We start from the raw sequence: 22375 nt of genomic DNA, 5'->3' as shown, positions 1-22375 counted from the left end.
CATTGCTTAAAAAAATTTTTTTTTTAATGTTTTTATCAAGTGGCCTGGAGGCTGGCCAAAAATACCTGGATCCCACTTTAACCCTGGAGGAATGGCACACATAAAGGTTTCAGTAGGGCCCCATGTCCACTGCTTTTTTCGAGTATAGGTGATCTACCATGTTGTTAATTTGTTAATACAACAAAGTGAATCAGCTATACATATAGCCGGTTTTTAAGGGTTTTTTCCCATATAGGCCGTTACAGAGCACTGAGTAGATTTCCCTGTGCTGCACAGTAGGCCCTATCTATTTTTTAAAATATGGAATGCTTCACGAATTCGTGTCATCCTTGCACAGAGGTCATGCTAATCTTCTGTATCGTTCCAATTTTAGCATACGTGCTCCTGAAGCAAGTACCATGTCCGTTGCTCTTAATTCAGCTCCTTGTCATCCAAGAACCAAGATTTCCAGAGGCAGAGAAGCAACCTCCTCATTAACAATTGCTATGTCAAGTTCCAAAGCACTGAGCTGGCAGGTAGTGAGGGAACCCTAGGGAGGGAAGCTTGCCTGAGCAGAGAACATGAGAGAATGACAACCCACAGCCGCTCCTGGGTGCAGACACAGCAGCCCACCAGCCCGGGGCCGCTCCACCCAGGGAGCAGAGGGGAGAGATGGATAGACGCCCTCTCTGCAGTTCACATCAGGCCTCTCTCTGCCATTTCCTGTGGCTGGCTAAGTGGTTGGCAGAGGCAGTGCCACCCCAGATTTAGAAGTGGAGTGTCTGGGAGTGTGAAAGGCTGTTTCTCAGCTTCCCTGTGGCTGGGAAGGTACCAGGCAGGCTGGACAGAGGGCTACGTTTGCCAGGAAGTGGCAGCAGAGGTGTGATGCCCATCTGGTCCTCTCAGACTTGGGCTCAGAAGAGGGTGGAGCGGCTCCACGGCATTACAGGGAAAGCTGTGGGGCTTGTACTGCGAGCCCATCACAGAAGGGAGCTCGGGGCAGCTGAACAGAGTGAGGCAGCTCTGCAAGAGCAGACGCAGACAAACATCCAAGACTGGGTTTAAAAGCATGGCGCACATATGCAGCACGCCATCATCCGTGGAGAAAGAGGAGCTGAGCATCAGAAGTTACATGGGAGGATCCAGGTGGCAACAGTGGTGGGCAGGGAGTGAGGGGTGCGGAGCAGGAGGGAAAGACACTCGTTCACAGACACCCTCTGTGCCTTCCGTTTGACACATAAAACATCGTTTTTAAGACCATGAACACGTGAGCAAACATATCCATGGTGTCACCTGCACAAAGCCATGAAATACGCCCTCAGCCCCTCTAGAGGTAGCACCGTGTCCTCCCCCTACTGCCCACCCCACCCATGACGGCCCACACAGCCCAGCTGCTCCTTACCTCACCATTTCCCCAGTTGCCTCTCAGCCCCGAGAACCCAGCTGTATCTCAGAACCAGTGGAAGCAACCCACTTGCTGGGGCTGGGGTGGCACACGCGAGGACGGCAAGCTCCGGTGGCTGGTTTTTGGGTACATGAGGGGCACCGTGAGCAGTGAGGGATGTGGATTGTGGAGGGGCTCCTGTCTTGGGCAAGCTGTAGCCTGGGGGTCACTTCACCCTGGGGTCTCCATTTCCTTAACAAAGAAGGGGCTGCAATGGGGGAGTCTTTCTAGACCACACACCGGCAGGCCCACCTCATGGTCACTTCTCCGGACGCATTGTGCACTGGGTGCTTTGAGCGCAGGCCCACAGAAACACGACGCGAGCTCTCTGTGCAAGCTGAAACATTCTGGGAGCCCCACAAAAAAAGTGGAAAAAACAGGTAGTAACATTTTATTTAGTCCAATATACGCAGATTACCATTTCAATATGCCATCAATATAAAAATCATCATCTCCATTCTTTTTAGCTCTATGTGTTTGCAATCAGTGTATCTTTTATATTTACACAACATCTTGATTTGGCCCAGCCACACTTCAAGGGTTGAAAGGCGGCTGAAGCTGGTGGGGACCTCCCTGGTCAGCACCGGTGCTGGAGTGACCAGGTGGCCCGCCCTTCGCTTCAGATGTCATCAGGCTCTGTGCTGAGGCCGGCAGGAGCAGCAGCTGCATTCCCAGGTAAGGCCCAGCCACTCGAGCAGCGGGTCCAGCTCCTTGCCAGACGAGGAGGGCAGCTGGGGCTGGATGCCAGACAAGACTGCAGAGCACCAGGTGAACAGGAAGCCAAGAGGCCTGGAGCAGGGTCACACAGGCTTTGGGGCGACAGATCTCAGGGTTTCCACAACACAACCGCCCTCCCCCACACCGAAGCAGAAGCTGCTGTCACGTCAGTTACATCTACTCATTCTCTGATATGCCTCTGAACACCTTCTAACCCCCGGCCCTCAGCCGGGCAGTGGACACAGCCACCTCTCATGGGGCTCCTACCTGGAGCAGGAAGCCGCTAACACTGCCCTGCAGGCTCATTTACTCACCCAACTCACCCAGAAATTCCTGTGAGAGGAGAATCACCTTAGAAATGAAGTTAAATCACTTCCCAACAGCCACACCCCAACGGGTGGGAGGGCAGCCTCCCCCCACTTCAACATTGCAGTCACACACCCCAGCTTCAAAGAGGCCCCAGAATCCCAGTCGCAAGGCATGGGGCCACCACTGCAGAAAGCACATGCAACGGGCCAGGAGAAGATTCCCAGAGGCAACCCACCAGGCAAGAGGGGAGCTGGGCCTCCAGAGGGTCAGCAGGCACAGAAGGCAGAGGTGCTCAGAATCCGGGACGGCCAGCGGCTGGATCAGGCCCCATGTGAGGAGGGGGTGCTGGCCAAAACCAGTGCCCATGGTCCCTACACTCCGTAAGAACTGGGGTTTTACCCTCAGGCCAGGGGAAGCCACTAAAGAGTTCTGTGGCACAAACAGGACCAGGTTTTATAAATCACTGTAAAGGAGAAATCCCCAAGCCTGATCAGCTCCCTTTCTCTCAGCATGTTTTACGACACCCTAGGACTTAACCTCCCAGGGCCTGAAGTTTACTCACTCCATCATTTTATGACAGCGATGCCGCTGACCCGGAGCTCCTGAGGGTCTTAATGCGAAGCTGATAAGCCCCTGGTTTTCCTGGCCTGCTAGGCGCCTCCACCCCCAGCCCCACAGCAATGGCCTCCACGTCCCTGCACAAAGACAGGGAGGATTCTTGCAGCCACTGAGAGAAAGCACTGAAACATTTCAGCTGCACAATCGCAGGGCCCTACTGTCTCCCGCCCCCAGACGAGGAGTAACATCGTTCACTGCCTCCCAAGCCTCCCCTCTGCCCAGCCCCCTCCACACATCCTTCCAGCTCCCCTGATTATCCGCTCCATTTTCAGTGCATCAGCTTTGGAGGCTGGCCTACTTTCCAAGGACAGAGGAGCAGAAACACTTGTGTGTTATACGAACAGCAGAACATAACTGGAACAGGACACAGAAAGGGGGGAGCCAGCAACAGGGCGTGCCAGGGATGCAGCAAAGCTGGTGAAAGAACCAGCGAGGCAGAGCACGCTCCATCACCTTGAGGGCGGCGGGGGGCAGCAGGCGGGAGAGGGCAGAGACACTTTCCCACACAGCCCTGCTTGGCCACTGACGGCTGGAACACTGAGCTCAGCCCAGGAGGCAGCTGCCAGATCCCCTTTCCCAGTTAGAAGACGACCTGAGGCTCAGGAAGCCACGCTCAGTGTGAGCAGAGGGCAGCCCACAGCACATCTCAGGGCTGGACAAGGAGTGGGGAGTGATAAGCCAGACTAGATTATGGAGCCTGTCCCAGGAACCACCTTCAGAGCTAAGTGTTCCATGCAAGTGAAAGGCCAAGGTCCCCCAACCAGGACCTTGCTCTGAATTTCCAGCTGCGTGAACTTCTGGCCTGAAAGACCAACCCCTGCCTCTGCAGGAAGACGGATCGTGTCAAGGAATGCCAAGGAGGAAGCACTCTCTTCCCACAACCCCCTCCTCTGCAGGGCTGTGCGTCTCGTCTCCACAACACCTGCCAGGCCCACCAGAGCGGGGCGCAAAGGGGACGGTGTTGAGCCAGCCTGACACGGTGCCCCTGGAATTAGGCTGGCCGCGCTGGCAGGGCTCATCCAGCTGCAGGAAACAGGCTGCCAAGGACGAGTGACTCTGCTCCTCCGGCAGGCTTCAGGTGCAGGGGTTTGAGGCGAGCAGGGAAGACCACTCAGTGCTGGATGGGAAGCCGGCAGAGAGGAGGAGACACAGCCTCGCGGATCCGCTGGAAGATCTGAGTCAGCTTGTAGAGGAAGGGCAGGGAGCGCGGAGACGCTGCAGGGAGAGGCCAGTCAGTGCCCGCCCTACCCCTCCTGCCCCCCACGCAGCCACTCCTCCCCCCAAAACCCTCCCACCTGGGGAGTGACCATGCCACTGCCCCTCCTCCTCTCCCAACAGGAGAGAACTTCCCTTTCTCCAGAGTATAATCTCTGGGTTGTATTTTCTTTATGTGGATGAGAGAAAACTTCAGTTTGCTGAGAAAAAGATCCAAATTTATTATGTTTTAATCTAACTTTTTAATACTAAAAAGCTGGTAATGATGGCTGCCTATATGTAAATGAATTTGGGAAGAGACTTTTCACTGCATTCCTCTTTGTACCTTTCAAGTTTGAAGCCAAGCCACAATAGTACCTCTTTTTATCATAAGTTAATTATATTAACAATAAAAGTAAAAATAGCCTCTTTTGAATGAGAGCTGAGCTGGCTTTGGCTTGTTTTTCTTTATTTGAATTACTGATTTTTTAACAGACTTTCTTCCTTCTTTAAAAGAAATATGTTACTTTTAAGAAAGCTATTCCAGTCCACCTTCTTCATGTCCTGCTGGGCAGGTTCTAATTGCAGCCAGCCCTGGGCTCTCACCAACCTGCATGGACTGTCTTGAGTGCTCCTGGAACAGCCCTTTGCCATCCCCACTCAGAAGACCAGGGTTCTGAGACTGAAGGACTCCTAAGAACCACAAAAATCTTTCTAATTTTTACTAAGTCTCTGGAATAAAGTAAAAGGTCAGAGGGTGGACAGGACTGAACACAAACTCCTCAGCTTTCCAAAGGGCTAACCAGTGACTCTCTCCTCAAGCAAACAGAGCTGTTCAGAGGGATCTCCTGCTTGGTACCAGCCATGGGGTCAAAGGCACAAGCTGAGCTGTGCAGAAACAGCCCCCGGACAAGAAAAAGGGAAGTGGGGATGCAGCAGGATTTGGGGATAAAGGAAGAGCAGCAGACAGAACGTCTGCGTGACCCTGGAACAGTCACTTCTCTCTGGGTCTTAGGTTTCCCAACCGAAAAAGAAAACCAAAGTGAAGGGATTGAAATGAAGGGTTTCCAGTTCTCCTTTCAGTTTTGAAAGTTATACAACCCTAAGTCTAAATTCATGAGAAGAGGTTAGGTTATAACTCACACAAAGCCACACACAGAAAAGTTCATGAGTGAGCTCCTAACCTCTGGCCCAGTGCTCACAAGGTCTGAGGAATTCACCCTCGGGAAAGAGCACAGTAGAAAACAGCAAGAAATCATCAAAATGTTCAGAGGTATCACCTCATACTGGTCAGAATGGCCACCATCAAAAGTGAAAGTGAAGTCACTCAGTCGTATCCAACTCTTTGCGACCCCATTGACTGTAGCCTGCCAGGCTCCTCTGTCCATGGGATTTTCCAGGCAAGAATACTGGAGCGGGCTGGGCTGCCATTTCCTTCTCCAGGGGATCTTTCCAACCCAGGGATCAAACCAGGGTCTCCCGCACTGTAGATAGACGCTTTTACCATCTGAGCCACCAGGGAAGTCCCCCCTCCCCGCCCCCCGCCAAAAAAAAAAAAGTCTACAAGCAATAAATGTTGAAGAGGGTGTGGAGAAAAGGGAGTCCTCCCACACTGTTGGTGGGAATGCAAATTGGTGCAGCCATTATAGAGAACAGTATCGAGGTTCCTTAAAACTAAATACAGCTAGCATGTGACCCAGCAACCCCACTACTGGGCATATATCCAGAAATAAACATAATTCAAAATACACGTGCACCCCAATGTTCACAGCAGCACTGTTTACAACAGCCAGGACATGGAAGCAACCTAGAGATCCTTTGAGAGAGGAGTGGACAAAGACGCAGTACACACACAGTGGACTATTACTCAGTCATAAAAGGGACAAACGAAATTTGTAGAGACATGGATGAACCGAGCGGGTGTCACAGAGTGAAGTTAAGTCAGAAAGAGAAAAACAAGTGTCGTATATTAACACATATATTGTGCAATCTAGAGAAGTGGTATAGATGACCTTATTTGCAAAGCAAAACTAGAGACACAGACGTAGGAAACAAATGCATGGGTGCCACGGTGGAAGGCGGGAGGGAGCTGGGAGAATGGGATTGGCATACATATACTATCAATACCATGTGCAAAATCAAAGCTGACGGGGACACGCTGTGCAGCACGGGGAGCTCTACTCGGCGCCCCAGTGGCCTGAATGGGAGGGGGGCCAAAGGGAGGGGGTATATACACACACAGCTGACTCACTGTGCTGTGCATCAGCAGCTAACACAACACTGGAAAGCAACTACGCTGCAATAAAGATTAATTACACAAAGAAATAACAAGGAATCACTGAACTGTTCAAAAACAGGGCACTGTAAAATCAATTATGGAAGTTACTGAAAGCTGGAATATTATTTAGTCGTGTAAAGTTTTAAAACCTTTTTTTTTTTTTTGGTGGGGGGAGGGCAACAATTCATGGCTTACAGAATCTTATTTCCTTGACCAGGAATCGAACCCAGGCCTACAGCAGTGAAAGCACGGGGTCCTAACAACTAGATTGCCTGGAAATTCCCTAAAGCCATGTTTTAAAGAATGCTTATAGGGGGATGAGGAACTGGAAGAATGCTGTCAAAAAGTCCTTTTAGTTATAAGATAAATAAGTATTAGGGATGTAATGTACAACATGATGAATATAATTAACACTGCTGTATGTTACATACCAAAGTTAAGAAAGTCCTAAGAGCTTCTCATCACAAGGAAAAAAAATTTTTTTCTATTTAAAAAATTTTTTATCTACATGAGAGGATAAATGTTCACTGTACATACTGTGGGAATCATTTCATGATGTATGTAAGTCAAATCATTATGCTCTACAACTTAAAGTGATGAACATCAATTATATCTCAATAAAACTAGAAGAAAAAAAAGAATATTTAACAACAAGCAAAACTGCATCTACATCCAGAAAAAGACTAACGATTACAGCAGCTGACTGAAGGGTGATTTGTTTTCTCCTTTATACTTTTCTCTATTTTCCATATTCTCTAAAATATATTTTTCCTATTGTAATTGTATTTCTACAATATAATATGTTTTAATTTAATGTAACTTTTTAACACATTATGATGAAGCTTTCTTTTTCCTTTTTTAATTCTGAGGGGACTTCTTGGTGGTCCAGGGGTTGAGAATCTGCCTGCTGGTGTCTGATCTCTGGTCTGGGAAGACCCCACATGCTGCAAGGCAGCTAAGCCCATACACTGCATCTACTGGAGCCCGAATGCTCCACAGCCTGGGTGTGGCACCACAACTGCTGAACAGCCCCTGCTTGCCACAACTAGAGAAAGCCTGCGTGCAGCAACGAAGACCCAGCACAGCCAAAAACAAAATAAACAAACCCTGAGGCTCTACTCAGAGTTCACCCCAGAAGTCCGGAGTCGACAAGGCAGAGAGGACTTTCTCCAGGACTGGTCTCTCCTTCAAGGTGGGCTGGCTCCAGTTTAGGTCCAGTAACAAAACCCCCAGGAGGGCTCCCAGGCCCAGCCCTGGTCAATCGCCCTGTCCTGGGAGGGTGAGTGGGGAGGCAGGTGTCCTCACTCACCTGGATCAAACCTCAACACCAGGAGACAAAGGAGCAAGGTGGCCAGCAGGCTCTTACTGAAGGGCAGAGAAAAGAAGTGGTTGACTGCAGAGTCCCAGAGCTGGCGCAGCAACGTCAGCAGAGACAGGAACTTGTAGGAGGAGGAGCCTGGTGGGGAGACAAGAGTAGAACTTCAGTAAAGAAGCAGTTTCCCAACTCTGAGTTTTGAGTCTAAGTCGAGCCAAGACTGGTTTCCTCATGCAGTCCACAAAATGGTTGGAAGGGAGCTTCCAGGCATCCAGAGATGCCTTCAGCACTGATTATATCAGAACACCAGCTCCATCCAAGAGGACTGTAACGACACCAGACACCACGGCCACAGGAGAGGGCTCTGACATCACCAGACTTCAGCTCCACAGGAGAGGGCTCTGATGTCACCAGATACCACCTCCAGAGGAGAGGGCTCAGACATCACCAGACGCCAGCTCCACAGGAGAGGGCTCCGACGTCACCAGACACCAGCTCCACAGGAGAGGACTCTGACATCACCAGACACCAGCTCCAGAGGAAACGACTCTGATGTCACCAGACACCAGCTCCAGAGGAGAGGACTCTGATGTCACCAGATACCAGCTCCAGAGGAGAGGGCTCTGACATTACCAGACGCCAGCTAGACAGGTGAGGGCTCTGATGTCACCACACACCAGTCCCACAGGAGAGGACTCCGATGTCACCAGACACCAGCTCCATCTGAGAGGACTGTGACATCACCAGACACCATCTCTGTAGGAGATGATTCTGACATCACCAGACACCAGCTCCATGGGAGGGGCTCTGACATCACCAGACACTAGCCTCATGGGAGAGAACTGTGATGTTCTCTCTCACTTGCTCCACAGGAGAGAACTCTGATGTCACCAGACACCAGCTCCACAGGAGAGGGCTCTGACGTTACCAGTCACCACCTCAGTAGAAAAGGACTCTGACATCACCACACCAGCTCTGTAGGACAGGACTTCAACAGAAATGTCAACTTAGCTGGGGAACCTGGTACATCTGGTGTTTCTTTAACAGCTTCACAGTATTCTTCATATTCTGGCCTAAGATATACACACAGTTACATAGCAATAATTCCTGATGATCAGTAAAGGCAGAAAACAAACGGCACCTCACAGGCACAGTGAAGAATCCCACCTTGGACTGAGCACAAACATGAACGGCACCGCCAAGCCCTGAAGACACCCTGGACTTGCCAGCCGAGCGCCTCCTCCCCGGCACTGGACAGGCAGAGGGTCGGTGGAGTTACATGGCGTCCCTGAAGCCAACAACCTCCTGCAAAGACGTGACCCTGCCTCAGCAGGTCCCTGCTCTCAAGCACACGAAGAAAACACCTCAGAGGCAGGATCAGTCTCCTGAGGGCTGAAGGTGCTCTGTGTATGCCTAGTCTATGTGTCACGAACAGAGAAAACAAAGATCGGGGGTTAAAAACTACCAGGAGGAAAACTGCAACTCAGCATCAGTGAGAACCTCCCCACACAACCCTCCACAGCTGAAAGGCACTGCTTCAGGAGACGGTGAAGTAACATCCCGGCCAGGCCAGCACAGTGGCGGCAGGTCTACTGACAGGAACCCAGGGAGGAGATGACTTTCAGGAGACAAAAGTAAGGCTCTGAGACCTGCACCACCTGCCTCCCAAAGCCAACTGCAGAGGGGCTGGGCTTTCGAAGCACCTCAACAGATTTCTTATCCCGCAATCTGGAAGTTACTCAAAGCATTGTTCCCAAGGCCCAGGAAGGTCATGATGGACCCCACGTCCAGGAGGAAGCCCTCAGCTTCTGCACAGAGGGCTGCAGAAGGACAATGTCCCACCTTCCTGGCTTAGTGTCCGCGTCTCCTCAGAGCCAGAGTGCACATGTGTCTGCTGCTGCCTCGCTGCACTCACGGCCTGAAGCGCGTCCAGCCGCTGTTTCTCGCCGAAGGCTGCAGAGCCCACCACCAGCTCTTCAGCCTCTGACAGGAGGCCCAGAGGAAGTAGCACTCGCTGCAGGTGAAGTTCTGCTAAGGATCTATACTCTGGAAGGCCCTGGTTGTCAGGGTCTTGAAGCCAAGCACGGACTCCATCCAGCACGGCTCCAGGCTCTTGCATTTTGCTGTATAAAAGAACGCTGCAGCCCCAAATAATCCAATCCCAGAAAAAGAGTGGTCAATGCTTCACGGTTTAACTTCTCATAACCACTAAACTCCTCCTACCCAGCCCCTCCTTTGTGCCCTCAAGTCCTTCCCTAAGGGACACTGACACGGTAAGAATCAGGAGTTCTTAGAAGCAGCAAGCAACTCTCAGCTCTGGCACCCCCCACTTCTGTCACCCCACTTCATGTCTCCCATCCCTTCCTCTTTTCCCTATCCCACTCCTAAATTCCTTCTTCTTCATCTTTTCATGCATATGTTTTGAGTCTGGAGGGCGCCAGGGGAACAGGGGATGGGGGAAAGGGAAAGAATTAGATTTAAAGGGAATGGTATGGAAAGAAAAAGAGGAGATATGAGAACTGAAGGGGTGTGCTGTGCTTAGTCGCTCAGCCATGTCGGACTCTGTGTGACCTCATGGACTGTAGCCCGCCAGGCTCCTCTGTCCATGGGGATTCTCCAAGCAAGAACACTGGAGTGGGTGGCCATGCCCTCCTCCAGGGGATCTTCCCAACCCAGGGATCAAACCCAGGTCTCGCGCATTGCAGGCAGATTCTTTACTGTCTGAGCCACCAGGTGAGCTGAAGAATACTGGAGTGAGTAGCCTATCCCTTCTCCAGCGGATCTTCCCGACCCAGGGGAAAACCCTCTTGCTCCTGCGCTGACTCAGTGGGGAAGCAGTAAGGACCTAAGGACCTACCACAGTTCCAGGACTTTGGGGGGCAGCCTCTCAGGAGCCTGGTAATATTGAAGAACCCAGGACAGGACTTCCCGCCACCGATCCATTTCTGCCAGGGCCTGGATGCCCACAACACACAGAGAGCATTTCACCTCCAAGGAGCTGTCAGCAAAAAAGCCAATTTGAGTTCAGAAGTGGTTCCCCTGCACTGCCATTCCCACCTTTAGCCTGGGACTGTTCTTTACCAGCTCCCAAGTCAGTAACCATTACCTCTCACCTCCCCCCATCCCCAGTATTCAAGAGGGCCTCACAATTATGACCCCTCTCATGAGCCCCAGCAAGAGAAAACTGCTCTTTGCCCAGGAGCTAAACGTTTCTATAAATCTAAAGGCCAATCAGCTGCTGACCAGCACATGTCTCTGTATCCAGGTAAAGTCAGGGTTAACCAACAGGAAGCGTTCATTTACTCCCAAGGGGAAAAGAACAGCTGCAGTACAGATGTGGGTGGAAAGAGGACCAGCCCTAAGAGTTCGCTTAGTGAAGAAAGGGCAGAAGCAGTCTCCGCCAGAGCGCAGCATCAGAATCACACCCTCAGCCTTTATAGCACCCAGTCTTCACCGACCCCCAAACACTCAGCGAAGGCTCCCCAGTTCATCCTTCTCTGGGGCCAGCTTTGACCAGTCTACCCACGCCCTCCCTAGTGCGACCTAATCCAATGAGCAACGCAGGACCAAGATTTCAATTCTTTGATCCAGTCCTACAAGAGGACCGGAACACGACTCCTGCTCTGAACCCCAACCCGAGGAGTGAGGGGGACTACTTCGGGGAGGGGTGGAAGGAGAGGACGTCTGCCACCAGCTTACTGCAGTAATTTAACACATCAATTCTATCTTCCCATTAGACCACTCTACCCTGGTATAGGGAGAAAGAATTGATCGTGGGGTCCCACTAAACCCCGTTCACGTCTTGACGGTTTCCTCCCCGGAGAACCAGCACAAGGTGAGTCCCTGCCTCGCGGAAAAGCATCGCGAGGAAAACAAGGCATAAGGATCACACAAGCAACCAGACTGCCGGAGTGCTGGCGTTTGGAGGCCTCCCACTGTCCCCGGAGGCGAACCGAGCCCCTGACGTACGCGCCCGCCGGCTCCTCCGCCAGGCCCTGCCAGGCGCGTTCGCAGGTGCGCAGCGCCGCGCCGAAGTCCAGGTGCACCACCAGGAGGTCGGCCGCCTCCTCCAGGAGAAGCGCGGCCGCCGAAGGGGCCGGGACGGCACGCACCGGCTCGCTGCTCCGCAGGGCGCCCCCGAGCGCCCTCAGCGGGGCTGCGGAGGTCGCGGGGTCACTCTTCATGAGTGCGTGCCGGGACGCAGCCCTCTAGGGGCGCGGGGTGTGCGGTGCAGTCTGGGGAGGAGGAAGGGGTGGTCCTCACAGGCTGCTCTGGCGCGGGACAGCCTGGCGCCCTCGGATTTGTGCAGCACTGAGTCCCTGGGCACCCGGTCCCACGACAAGGACTGGGACCCCAGCTGGAGTATGGCCGCCCGTGGTCTCAGGTGCAGGGGCGCCGCCTCGGGGTCGGGGACACAGGGGCCGACATCTTGCCTGCGCGCGCAGGCCCGGCCGACGCTCGGTGCCCGGAGGCGCAGGGCATTCTGGGAGGTGTAGTTCCGCTCCTGGAGCTGTCGTCCTCCCTGGCAGGCGAGGGACTTCGGACTACAAGCCCCGGCAGGCCGTGCCCCGGAAGTTGTTGCGGCGAGAGGAAGCTCGCCGACGGAAGGCGTGGACCCGGGTACGAGTGGAGGCGTGGGCCTCCGGCACCTGCTCCCCAGGTCTCCAGGATGCAGCCCCGTCAGCGGCCAGTAAAGGCAGTCCGTGTGCCGCCTCCGCCGGACCCCCGTCCTGCTCACGGTCAGTCCACAGTGGGACTCCAAACCTCTTGCCAAATAGAGATCTCGTGAAAAACAGCCGTACGGTGTGTGATGCAGTTTGCAATAAAGCCCTGGCACAGAGCACGTATTCCTTACGTTATGGCTGTAATAGTAATTATTAAGTGGTTGTACGCAGACACAAGTTACGTTTATTACTGTGCTTCACTCAGGGTTTTCGGGGCTTCTTAAGTTTGTACTAAACCCTAGGTTTCCCAGTTCCTATCCTGAGGGCTCCTGAAGCGACTCCTCTTTGATTACACGAGTCAGGCCAGGCGCAAAGTCAGCACCTGATCGCGCCAGCGTCGCCTTCTCTGGTCACCAGCCTGGGCCCTCATCTCTACATAAAGTCCTCCCTGAAGGCTGAGGCAGAAGCATCAGATCCGTCAGACTCTGCGGATGAGGAGTATGGAGCCATAACCATATAAGGCCATAAAGCCAGGCCTTCACTCACTCCGCATATACCTAGCACCCTGTAAGTGCCAGGCCTTCTTCTAAAGGCTGAAGATACCACGTGAACATAGGAGACAAATATCTGCCTCTGTGGAGCTTCCATATAGTGAAAGGAAGCAAAATTAAAAATAAGTAGTATGTCAGATGGTGATAAATACTAAGGACAAATAAACAAAATAGAGAGGAGAACTTGAGAGTGACAACGCTGATGACACCTAACTTTGTTTTCTAATGGTAAATCCGGGGCTGGAGAAGAGCAGAGAGAACCTGGCCCTGTGCTCAGACTGGCCTCTGTTGGTGGGTTCACTGCCCTTGGGACCAACATGTACTTAGTGTCTGTCCTAAATCCCTCTTCATCTCCAGGCAGTATTTGTTCCCATGTAGCAAAATCCAGAGGCAAGCAGGTTTCTGGGAGGTGTGGATCGGTTCAAGGCTGAAGTTACCAGGATGTGTTATCAGTTATGCCTGGGGTCTCACAGCAGATAATGAAGATCAGTAGAAATAACATAATTATTGGACTTAAAACAACCAAACAAACAAACAAACAAAAACCTGTTTCTCAGAGCTGGTTTTAGACGTCATTCCTGTAAAATCAGGGAAGCAGTAGTAGCATCAGGAAACAGATGTGATCAGGCCTGGGCGAGTTGGGACTAGCACAGTCAAGCCTTGGCCTCAGGAGTGCCTCCTGAAAAAGGTCCTTTTCTTAATCCCTAAGGAGAAGGCTCTTGCTATGCCCAGGCATCTCCAGGAGACGGCAGCACAGCCTTAAAAGAAGCTGACCTGCCAGCAGGTAGGTCTGTGGCTGCCAGAATGAGGTCAAGATATTTAAGGAAGTGGAAGCTTGCAAAAAATAATATAAAAATGGGATTGTGTTCTGTTTCTGTGCTTCATCCGATCTCTGTGCGGGGCCGCACAGTGGTCTTTCGTCACATGACTTTAGCACTGCTATGCCCGCCAACTGCTCCCTGAACACCAGCTCGGTGATACTCCCTAGCTCCATCTGAATGTATCCAGAACTTCTCAAGCTAAGATACAGCAATCCTAATTTATTCCACTTGAATTAGAGTGAACAGATGTCTTAACGACTTGGGGCTCATGAGTCAAGAGCTTTGAAAGCACCTCGGGACTTCACGGGTGGCCCAGTGGTTAAGAATCCACCTGTCCATGTAGGAGATGTGGATTCAATTCCCAGTCTGGGAAGATTCCATACACTGCGGAGCGGCTAAGCCCAGTGGCCCAGTCTCCACAACCACTGAGCCCACATGCTGCAACTGCTGCAGCCTATGCACCCTAGACCCAGTGCTCTGCAACAAACACCCAGGGCAGCCATAAATAAGTAAATAAATGTATTTTAAAATAAGTAAACCACCTAGCCTCCCCTAGGGATAAAAGCAGAAACAAGGCAGTTCTCTCAATCTGTAAGGCCTGAGTCATGTCAATATTTGTATCAGTGGAATCGTTTCGGGAAAACTGGTAGAGTGAGACACAAAACTCACACGATATCCATCCCCCAGCCCACCCAAGCCCTGGGACCTGCTGCTCCCCCTTCTGCTTGTAGGGTGCTCAGTGTATCTTGCCTGAGCAGGGTCCTGAGGGTGTCGATTTGCTCTTTGCTCATCTGCTCTGAGCAGGTGATGAGTCTGTGTTTCTGTAGCAGAAAGTGCTCCAGTCTAGGAGATGAGCTATGCCATCTAGAATCCTGGGGACCTCTGCAAAGTCAGATGAGTCCTCTGAGCTTCAGTTTTCTCATTTGAGGACATTGACACCAACACTTGCCGTGTGGTGTGGTTGTGAGGATCAGAAGAGGTCATATGACAGCGCCAAGAATGCTTTAAATCACTGGAATAGTTCAGGCCAAACAAGGTGAGATGATACACTGGGAGGTGAGTAAGGAGGAGAAAGAATCCAGTTCCTCCTCAGAGTTCTGTAATCTTAACTTTCTGACATGGAATCTGACTCTTGACTCTTCCTTACAAAGGTCAGATGCCAACCTCTGGAGCCAGCCCAGCCTGTCTGCCCTTTCCAAGCTGGCTCTATACTTAGTGACAAGAGACTGCATCCACACAGCTGCCCCTCTGGGCTTATCTCTTCCAGTCGGAGACCCTCAGTACAGGGACGTCAGTGGTATGGCTCTGCAGGCAGTAGAATCACGCCTGGTGTGGACTTTGGCCAGAAGCAAGCCGAAGAGATAAATATTGGCAGGGCGGAGGTGATGTTTTTCCAGGGTGGTCAAGGGCTCCAGACCTTCGTCAGTGAGATGGCATTTTTATGGCTCCTTTTTTTAAAGCCTGGACTTGGAGTTCAGGGCAGAACTGAACTGAACCGGCTCCTCCCCTCCATGTAGACGCAGCAGAGCCCTCCCTCTGCCTCTGCGTCCAAGGCCTGTTCCTTGTCCTCCTCCTTGTCCCGTGCAGCACTTACAACATAGTAACAGTGGCTCAGAGAACCAGGTGCTGCTCCAGGTACTGTACGTCCAGCTCCTCTTAATCACCAGCAACCCTGGGACAAGAGTCCTGCTGTTACCTCCACGTTGCAGATGAAGAGGCCAAGGCAACAGGTAGTCACACAGGAGTGCAGAGCGGGGCTGGGACTTTAACGGGGCAGTGTGGCTCAAGCCTTTCTTGTAAGCTGATAATTCTGACTGTACAAGGCGCTCTCACTCATCCTGTGCGAACTTGATGACAAAACTGAGCAAAACAACACAGATATGTTAGTGTTCCTAATGGTAGATGGGAAAGTAAAGCTCAGAAACTGTCTGAGTTCAGAATTCATGGTTTCAGTGACAAAGCTGGAGGAGTCACTGGAGATTTCTCACCAGAGCCCATGCCAGGACATTCTCCAGATGGCCAGAAGTGACTTCTCCTCCTCTGCTCTCAAGGTGACCAGTACCACCCCTACCCTCTGCCCTGGGCAACCTGCCCTCCAATTTCCACATGTTCCCACCCACCCTGGGAGCCAGAGGGTGCACCTGAGAAAATCTTCATGATGCCAGACCAGGCGTGATGTGAAGTGAATAACGGATGCTCCCTGGGTACTGGTCAGCCCTGCTCAGGTGGAAAGATGTTGGGCCCTTCGGAATCTGTCCTGCTTCCACACAATTCAAGCTGATCGCTCCTCTCTTAAAACCCCCCACTGTGCTTTGCTCTTTTCATGCCTCTCTTGTGGGTCCTTCCCAACATCCATTTTTCTTGTAGTTATTTGTGTCATTCCCCTAGTCAACCATGCCCTTCCTGAGGACAGGACAGGAGCCCCCATCTCAGGATCCCTGGGCATCTGGCATGGTGCAAAGTGCTAGGTGTGGGCTACTCCAAGGGACCCACCTGCCCTGAGCTGTTCTGCATCATTTGATCTTGACTTCCAGGTATGCCCACTGGTGAACACTGTGTGAAAGGTTGGAAGCCGAGGAGATCATGTCCCAACGCAGCCCCCGAGAAAAGAGAGACACGTGGTATTTCCAGATCCTGGGACGCCCACCTGCCTTCTTGTCTGTGCTTTCTTCCTTGTTTCCTAGGAAATAATCTAATAAACTCAGTCACCCCAAGTGATAGAATTTCAGGGTTGAACAGGGTCTTATACTGGAGCTGAGCTGAGGCTGGGGAGGGGAAGCGACAGCCACTGTCCCCCAGCTGAAGGCCACAGAACCCCTGACCCATTCCATGCCAGAGAGGAAGGACCTCGCCCTGCCTTAAAATGTTTCCTCACCAGCCCAGCTATTCCCAAGCTTTGGGGTAGGTCGCAGCATCCAGAGCTGCTGTTCATGCCCAGATCCTGGCTAAGAACAGCCACCCCTGTCCCAGGGCTCCCTTCCTCCCATCCCAGAACAGCTCTGGTTCCCAAAAACCTATGGTTTCCTGTAGCAGGCCAACCCTGGGAGGGGAAAACTGATGGAAGGACCCTCAACATAGTGTAATATTCTAGGAAGTTGTGTATTTATCTGAGATAATGCTACAATTGTTACCAGTCAATAGATTTTATTTACTAGAGAAATATTCCAAAACAGGATTGATGCAGGGGCAATTAAAGTAGTCTTTGGGGACTTCCCAGGTGGTGCAGTGGATAAGAATCTGCCTGCCAATACAGAGAACACAGGTTCAATCCCGGGTCTGGGAAGATCCCACATGCCACGGAGCAATTAAGCCCAAGAGCCGCAACTACTGAAGCCCACTCGCCCAGAGCCCATGCTTTGCAACAACAGAAACCACTGGATGGTGAACCCACAACAAAGAGCAGTCCATGCACTCCACAACTAAAGAAAGCCCTTGCAAAGCAACAAAGACCCAGGGCAGCCCAAAATTAAATAAAAACAGTTTTTAAAAGTGGTGTCTTGTATTTAAAAGCTTAGGAACCACTGATAGAATCTGTACGTCCCAAGTTATTTGGGGAAGTTATTTTCTTAAATGAAACTTAAGGTCAGCAAGTCCTGATTCAGGTATATGGGTAGTGGGGGAGGAGGAAGATTGGGGAGGGGGGAGGATTTCCAGAAATCATCATTTCACACCTGGCCCAGGTGAGGGCAGTAGAATGGAGAGGGAAGGTGAGAAGCTCAAAGAAGCGCAGGACAGCCTTCCGAGCTCTGGCAACCTCACTCAGTCCTAAAATTGGGTTTCTTACTCAGCCAACCGCAGCAAGTAAAACAAACATTTGCCCAACATTGTCCCATGGGTCTAGGGCCTAAAAGTAATTACTAGAAAATAAACAAGAGGAACTACAGTTGCCCTTTGCATCGGCTTAATTATTCTTCTATTTTTTGGGCTCCAAAATCACTGCAGATGGTGACTGCAGCCATGAAATTAAAAGTCGCTTGTTTCTTGGAAGAAAAGTTATGACCAACCTAGAGAGCAGATTAAAAAGGAGAGACATTACTTTGCCAACAAAGGTCTGTCTAGTCAAAGCTTTGATTTTTCCAGTAGTCATGTATGGATGTGAGAGTTGGACTATAAAGCTGAGTGCTGAAGTACTGATGCTTTTGAACTGTTGGATAAGACTCTTGAGAGTCCCTTGGACAACAAGAAGATCAAACCGGTCAATCCTAAAGGAAATCAGTCCTGAATATTCATTGGAAGAACTGATGCTGAAGCTGAAACTCCAATACACTGGCCATCTGATGGGAAGAGCTGACTCATTAGAAAAGACCCTGATGTTGGGAAAGATTGAAGGCAGGAGGAGAAGGGGACAACAGAGGATGAGATGGTTGGATGGCATCACTGAATCAATGGACATGAGTTTCAACAAGCTCTGGGAGCTGGTCGTGGACAGGGAAACCTGGCGTTCCACCATGGGGTGGCATAGAGCCACCTGAGCTCAAAGATACAAATGAGTGATTGAACTGAACTGAACTCAATCTGATTGTTATATATCTGTTCTTTTAACTGCTTTTGTTAAAATGATGCGCACACAGGGGGCCTCCCAGGTGGCTCAGTGGTAAAGAATCTTCCTGCTAATGCAGGAGACGTGGGTTCCATCCCTGATCTGAGATGATCCAACAGGCTGTGGAGTCACCCGGGCATGTCCAACTCTTTGTAACCCCACGTGTTACTGAGTCCAAGCTCACTGTGCTTGCCACATGACAGGCCAATGAATCTGAGAGACAAGGTGTTGAGGCGAGGAAAGGACTTTAGTTGGAAAGCCAGCTGACCAAGAAGATGGTAGGGTAGTGCCTCAAAAATAGCCATCTTGTCAGGGTCTGGTTTGCCAAGTTCTTTTGTAGAGTCAGAGGGAAAGAAACAATGAGGAGCTAGAGTCAGAAGGCAGCATAGAGAGGGAGAGGCGGTGGGAGCATAGAGAGAAATGGTATTCAGTCTTGCAAAACGTCTCCAAGGGAAGGGTCAGCCTTTGGAAAGGGGGGTTCATCTCTTCTATTCACAGGTGGGCAGGGACAAACTCTCTCTTTGAGCTGAACAAAGGTACTTTAGTTTACAATCAAGCAGAGAGGCATGGTCCTCTGAGGCAAGCTATTAAGTATGATTATAACAACAAAAGCAACAAAAAGCAAGTCAAAGAAACTTTCCAACATGGAGTCAAGGTTGGCTTTTTCTCTGTAACACATGGACTGTAGCCCACCAGGCTCCCCTGTCCAAGGGATTATCTTGGCAAGAATGCTGAAGTGGGTTGTCATTTCCTCCTCCAGGGGATCGTCCGCACCCAGGGAATGAACCCCCATCTCCTGCGGCTCCTGCATCCAGGCGGATTCTTTACCACCGAGCCATCTGGGAAGCCCAACTAAGCCCGTGTGGAGTAGCGCCCACTTGCCACAACTAGAGAAAAACCCAGGCAGCAGGAAAGACCCAGTACAGCCAAAAACAAATAAATAGTTATTTTTAAAAATGATACATATACAGAGTAAAAATAATTCAAACAAGACTGAAAAGTATGAGAATCATCTGAAATCCCACCACCTGTAAGTGAAAACTTCCAACTATTTAATGACCACCCTCCATAAACACACACAGTGTTCATGTATGGTTAGATGTGACCGTGCTGCCTCGTGAGCTGGTGTGCTGTGCGTTACAGGAGTCCTTGTTACTCTTCGAGAGGACATTGTTACTACCCATATGTAAAGCAAGAAATAAATAATCCTGCTGACAGTTTACATGCTTGCACTTCTTTGTACTAGAAAGCAATTGTACCTCCTTGATGTCACGGAAACTTGAGGCTGGGAGGAGAGCTCCGAGGAGTCCAGAGCCCTTCTCTGTAGGCTAAGTTCTAATCACTCCTCGTTATTAAGCTGTAAAGTGTAGTACTATACAGCTTGGGAAGCACCTTTACGGTACTTTGTTATCACAAAATGGGGTGATGAGGAGTGAGACAAGTAATCACAGTGCGATGAGAGAGTGCTGAGAGTCAGGACTCTGCGTACGCAAGGCAGTAATACCAGTCACGGTGGTGTTTACTGAGAAGCTCTGTGCCGGGCTCTGGGCAAGATCCTCACATGGTCTCATTATCCCCATCTAGAGAGAATTCGCCTGAGGATCAGAGGAGTCACATGTCCACAGCAGACCCTGGCCGGATTCTAGTCCAGACGTGCCTGGCTCAAGCCTCCCCTTGGGCAGCACTTGACAAAACTCTGACCTCGGTGTCATCTCCTCTTCACGGAGGAAGGAACCAAGGCTGGGGTAAGCCACTTGCCTCAAGTCCCAGGGCCAGGATTCTAGCCATTGGCTCTAAGCAACTGCCACCCTGATGGGATCAGTCCCTCACCTGGGCAGAAGAGGTCTTCTCTCAAGTGTCTGGAGAAGGGGTTCTTATTAGGATCTTTCGGGGACTTCCCTGGTGGTCCAGTGGTTAGGGCTCTGCAGTGGTCCAGGGAACTAAGATTCTGCAATCCAAGTGCTACAACCGAAAAAAAAAAAAAAAAAAACAAACCACCTTTAAAAACTCCTTACTGCTGCATTGAAACCTCTGTCCCTTCTTCAGAGGGGGCAAAGGTTGGTCTCGTCCAGAGAGGCAGAGAGACGGGACTCGCCATCATGCTCAGGCAGCAGTCTTGAGCTCAGAGTGGGCCCAACCCACCCCTCTGTGGCGACTTTCCTGTGCTTTCAGAGCAGGGCTAGCTGTCTATCTCCTCTGCTCCTTTCAGAGAGGAGAGAGAGCGAGAGCATTTATTCTCGGGGATATGAAACTAGAAATGATGAGACAAAGTGTATTGAGATGCAGGGCGGGGCAGGTGGAAGGCTCATACAAGGAATTAAACAGCATCTTTTTGGCGTGTAGGCAAAGGGTTGGTTTGTGGAGGGAACTGGGCAATCGAAATTAGTGTTTTCGTCTTTAAAGATAACAATATTTATTTATAAAGCATTCCTTGCTGGCATGAGCTCAAAGCACTTACTGAATGCTGGCTAATTACCCCTCCCAACAAACAATCTGGCAGTTAGGGAAAGAGATAATTATCTGAGTTTACAGGTGGGGAGATGGAACCACAACAGAAACCATCTCCAGAGACCTGAGGCCAGAAGGTGAGCCTTCGAGTGGCACCTTGCTGAGAAGGGACAGCCCACTCACTGGCCGGCACTCGTGAGGAAACTACAGCTCCCGGCAGACACCGAGAGGGGACGGCCGTGCCCCTGGTGCCCGTTCCAGATCCCCAAATATGGAGAAGGACTGGGTTGGGGAGGAGGAACCAAATGTTCCCCCTTGAGAGAGGGAGAGAAGGGGAGGATGAGGTAACTTTGGAATATTTAACTCCATCACCTAATCGTCTGCCTGGGCTTGAAACACAGCAGGCAAAGCCATGGCCTCGGTAAATCCCTGCAGATGTCCCCGTAGCTCAGAACCCTTTCCCTGAGTCCGTTCAGCTTGGGAGGCGATGCTGGCAGCACTGGGAGAGGAATCTGAGTGGAGGAAGCTCTGCTGCCCCAGAGCGACATTCCAGGGACTGGGCTGACCGCCCAGGCCCAGGATGAGCCGGGAGGACGAGGGTTACTCCTTTCCTGCCCCAGAGGCAGCCGAGCCTGCCTGGTGGGAAAGGCATGAAAGGACTCTTTCCCGTTCTGTCCACAAACATTTCTAAAAGCAACCCCGCAGGAGGACTTGGGCTGGACATTGGGCAGGATGCTACAATGGGGGAGGGCAGTCACACGAGGGTATGGTGCCAGGCTGAGTATTATTTACTGCTGGGTTACACCTAATACTGTCACCCACCACCCACCATGTGCCAGGCGCTCGGAATCTGATGGGGAGGACCGCAAAAGCAAAGCCTCTGGTCTCGTAGATTTACGTTCTGGGAGCTCTGGTTGTCTGGGGGTCAAGTCCTCTGAGCAGAGGGAACAGCAGGTGCAGGGTCTTGAGATGGACTTGGTGAGGCTGAAAGGGACCGGGTGAGGGCAAGAGCAGGAAGAAACAAGTCCAAGAACCAGGCCAGGTCGAGTCACGCCCGAAGAGCTGTCTAAGGATGAGAAGCATGCACTTCATTCCAGTCCTAACAGAGCTGTTGTTTTTGAGCAGTGGTTTGATGTCATGTGATGTAAAGAGCCAGATGAGAGAACAGACTTCCAAAAGAGTTTGGGGAGGCGAGGAGAGGTGTCCCTGAGTTGGGTGACAGGGAAGGATTCCCAGCAGAGGTGGGAGCTGAGTGTCAGCGGGCAAATGGGAGAACTCTCAGTTGCTGGTAAACTGATGTGCTCGGGTCATCAGCCTGCCACAGGTGTGGTCGTGTGGGGGTAGTAGATGGTGAGGTTGTAGGGAAGGAGACTTCCAGTCTCCATGTCCGAAGGTTCTGGAGCTCAGTGATATGGACTCTATCCACGAGGTTTGAAACTGTGTAACCCACAGTTACAGGGGACTTGAACTCAGGATCTTTTAACTGAGTTTGCACCT

At 51.2% G+C, this 22375-nt stretch overlaps 1 protein-coding gene, 2 long non-coding RNA genes and 1 other non-coding gene across 5 annotated transcripts; 2 read left to right on the top strand and 2 right to left on the bottom strand.

Annotated features, from left to right (window-relative positions):
• Window positions 1-294: 294 nt before the first annotated feature.
• On the bottom strand, window positions 295-397 carry LOC138438410 (U6 spliceosomal RNA). The gene has a single exon (XR_011256346.1). It is a non-coding gene; the product is annotated as a U6 spliceosomal RNA (small nuclear RNA).
• A 1394-nt stretch (window positions 398-1791) lies between these two features.
• On the bottom strand, window positions 1792-12402 carry PEX26 (peroxisomal biogenesis factor 26). Of its 2 annotated transcripts, XM_069581609.1 has the most exons (5): window positions 11824-12376; window positions 10712-10852; window positions 9697-9992; window positions 7849-7995; window positions 1792-4282 (listed from the first exon to the last, which is right to left on the bottom strand). In XM_069581609.1, the coding sequence occupies exons 1-5, from the start codon at window positions 12036-12038 to the stop codon at window positions 4179-4181; spliced, it is 903 nt and encodes a 300-aa protein (XP_069437710.1). In that variant the 5' UTR covers window positions 12039-12376; the 3' UTR covers window positions 1792-4178. The 2 variants fall into 2 exon arrangements, with proteins under 2 accessions (XP_069437710.1, XP_069437711.1); XM_069581610.1 differs by lacking the exon at window positions 7849-7995 and having other exon boundaries at window positions 11824-12402.
• Window positions 11592-12708, top strand: LOC138436090 (uncharacterized). The gene is made up of 2 exons (XR_011255328.1): window positions 11592-11689; window positions 12384-12708. It is a non-coding gene; the product is annotated as an uncharacterized lncRNA (long non-coding RNA).
• Window positions 12709-15041: 2333 nt separating this feature from the next.
• On the top strand, window positions 15042-19652 carry LOC138436091 (uncharacterized). The gene is made up of 4 exons (XR_011255329.1): window positions 15042-15620; window positions 15844-15941; window positions 16425-16511; window positions 19191-19652. It is a non-coding gene; the product is annotated as an uncharacterized lncRNA (long non-coding RNA).
• The last annotated feature ends 2723 nt before the right edge of the window (window positions 19653-22375 follow it).

The sequence above is a fragment of the Ovis canadensis genome, chromosome 3 (assembly GCF_042477335.2).
Source record: "Ovis canadensis isolate MfBH-ARS-UI-01 breed Bighorn chromosome 3, ARS-UI_OviCan_v2, whole genome shotgun sequence".
Taxonomy (NCBI): Eukaryota; Metazoa; Chordata; class Mammalia; order Artiodactyla; family Bovidae; genus Ovis; species Ovis canadensis.
The sequence above is the reverse complement of the archived record's forward strand: the minus strand, read 5'-3'. Positions and strand labels throughout refer to the sequence as shown.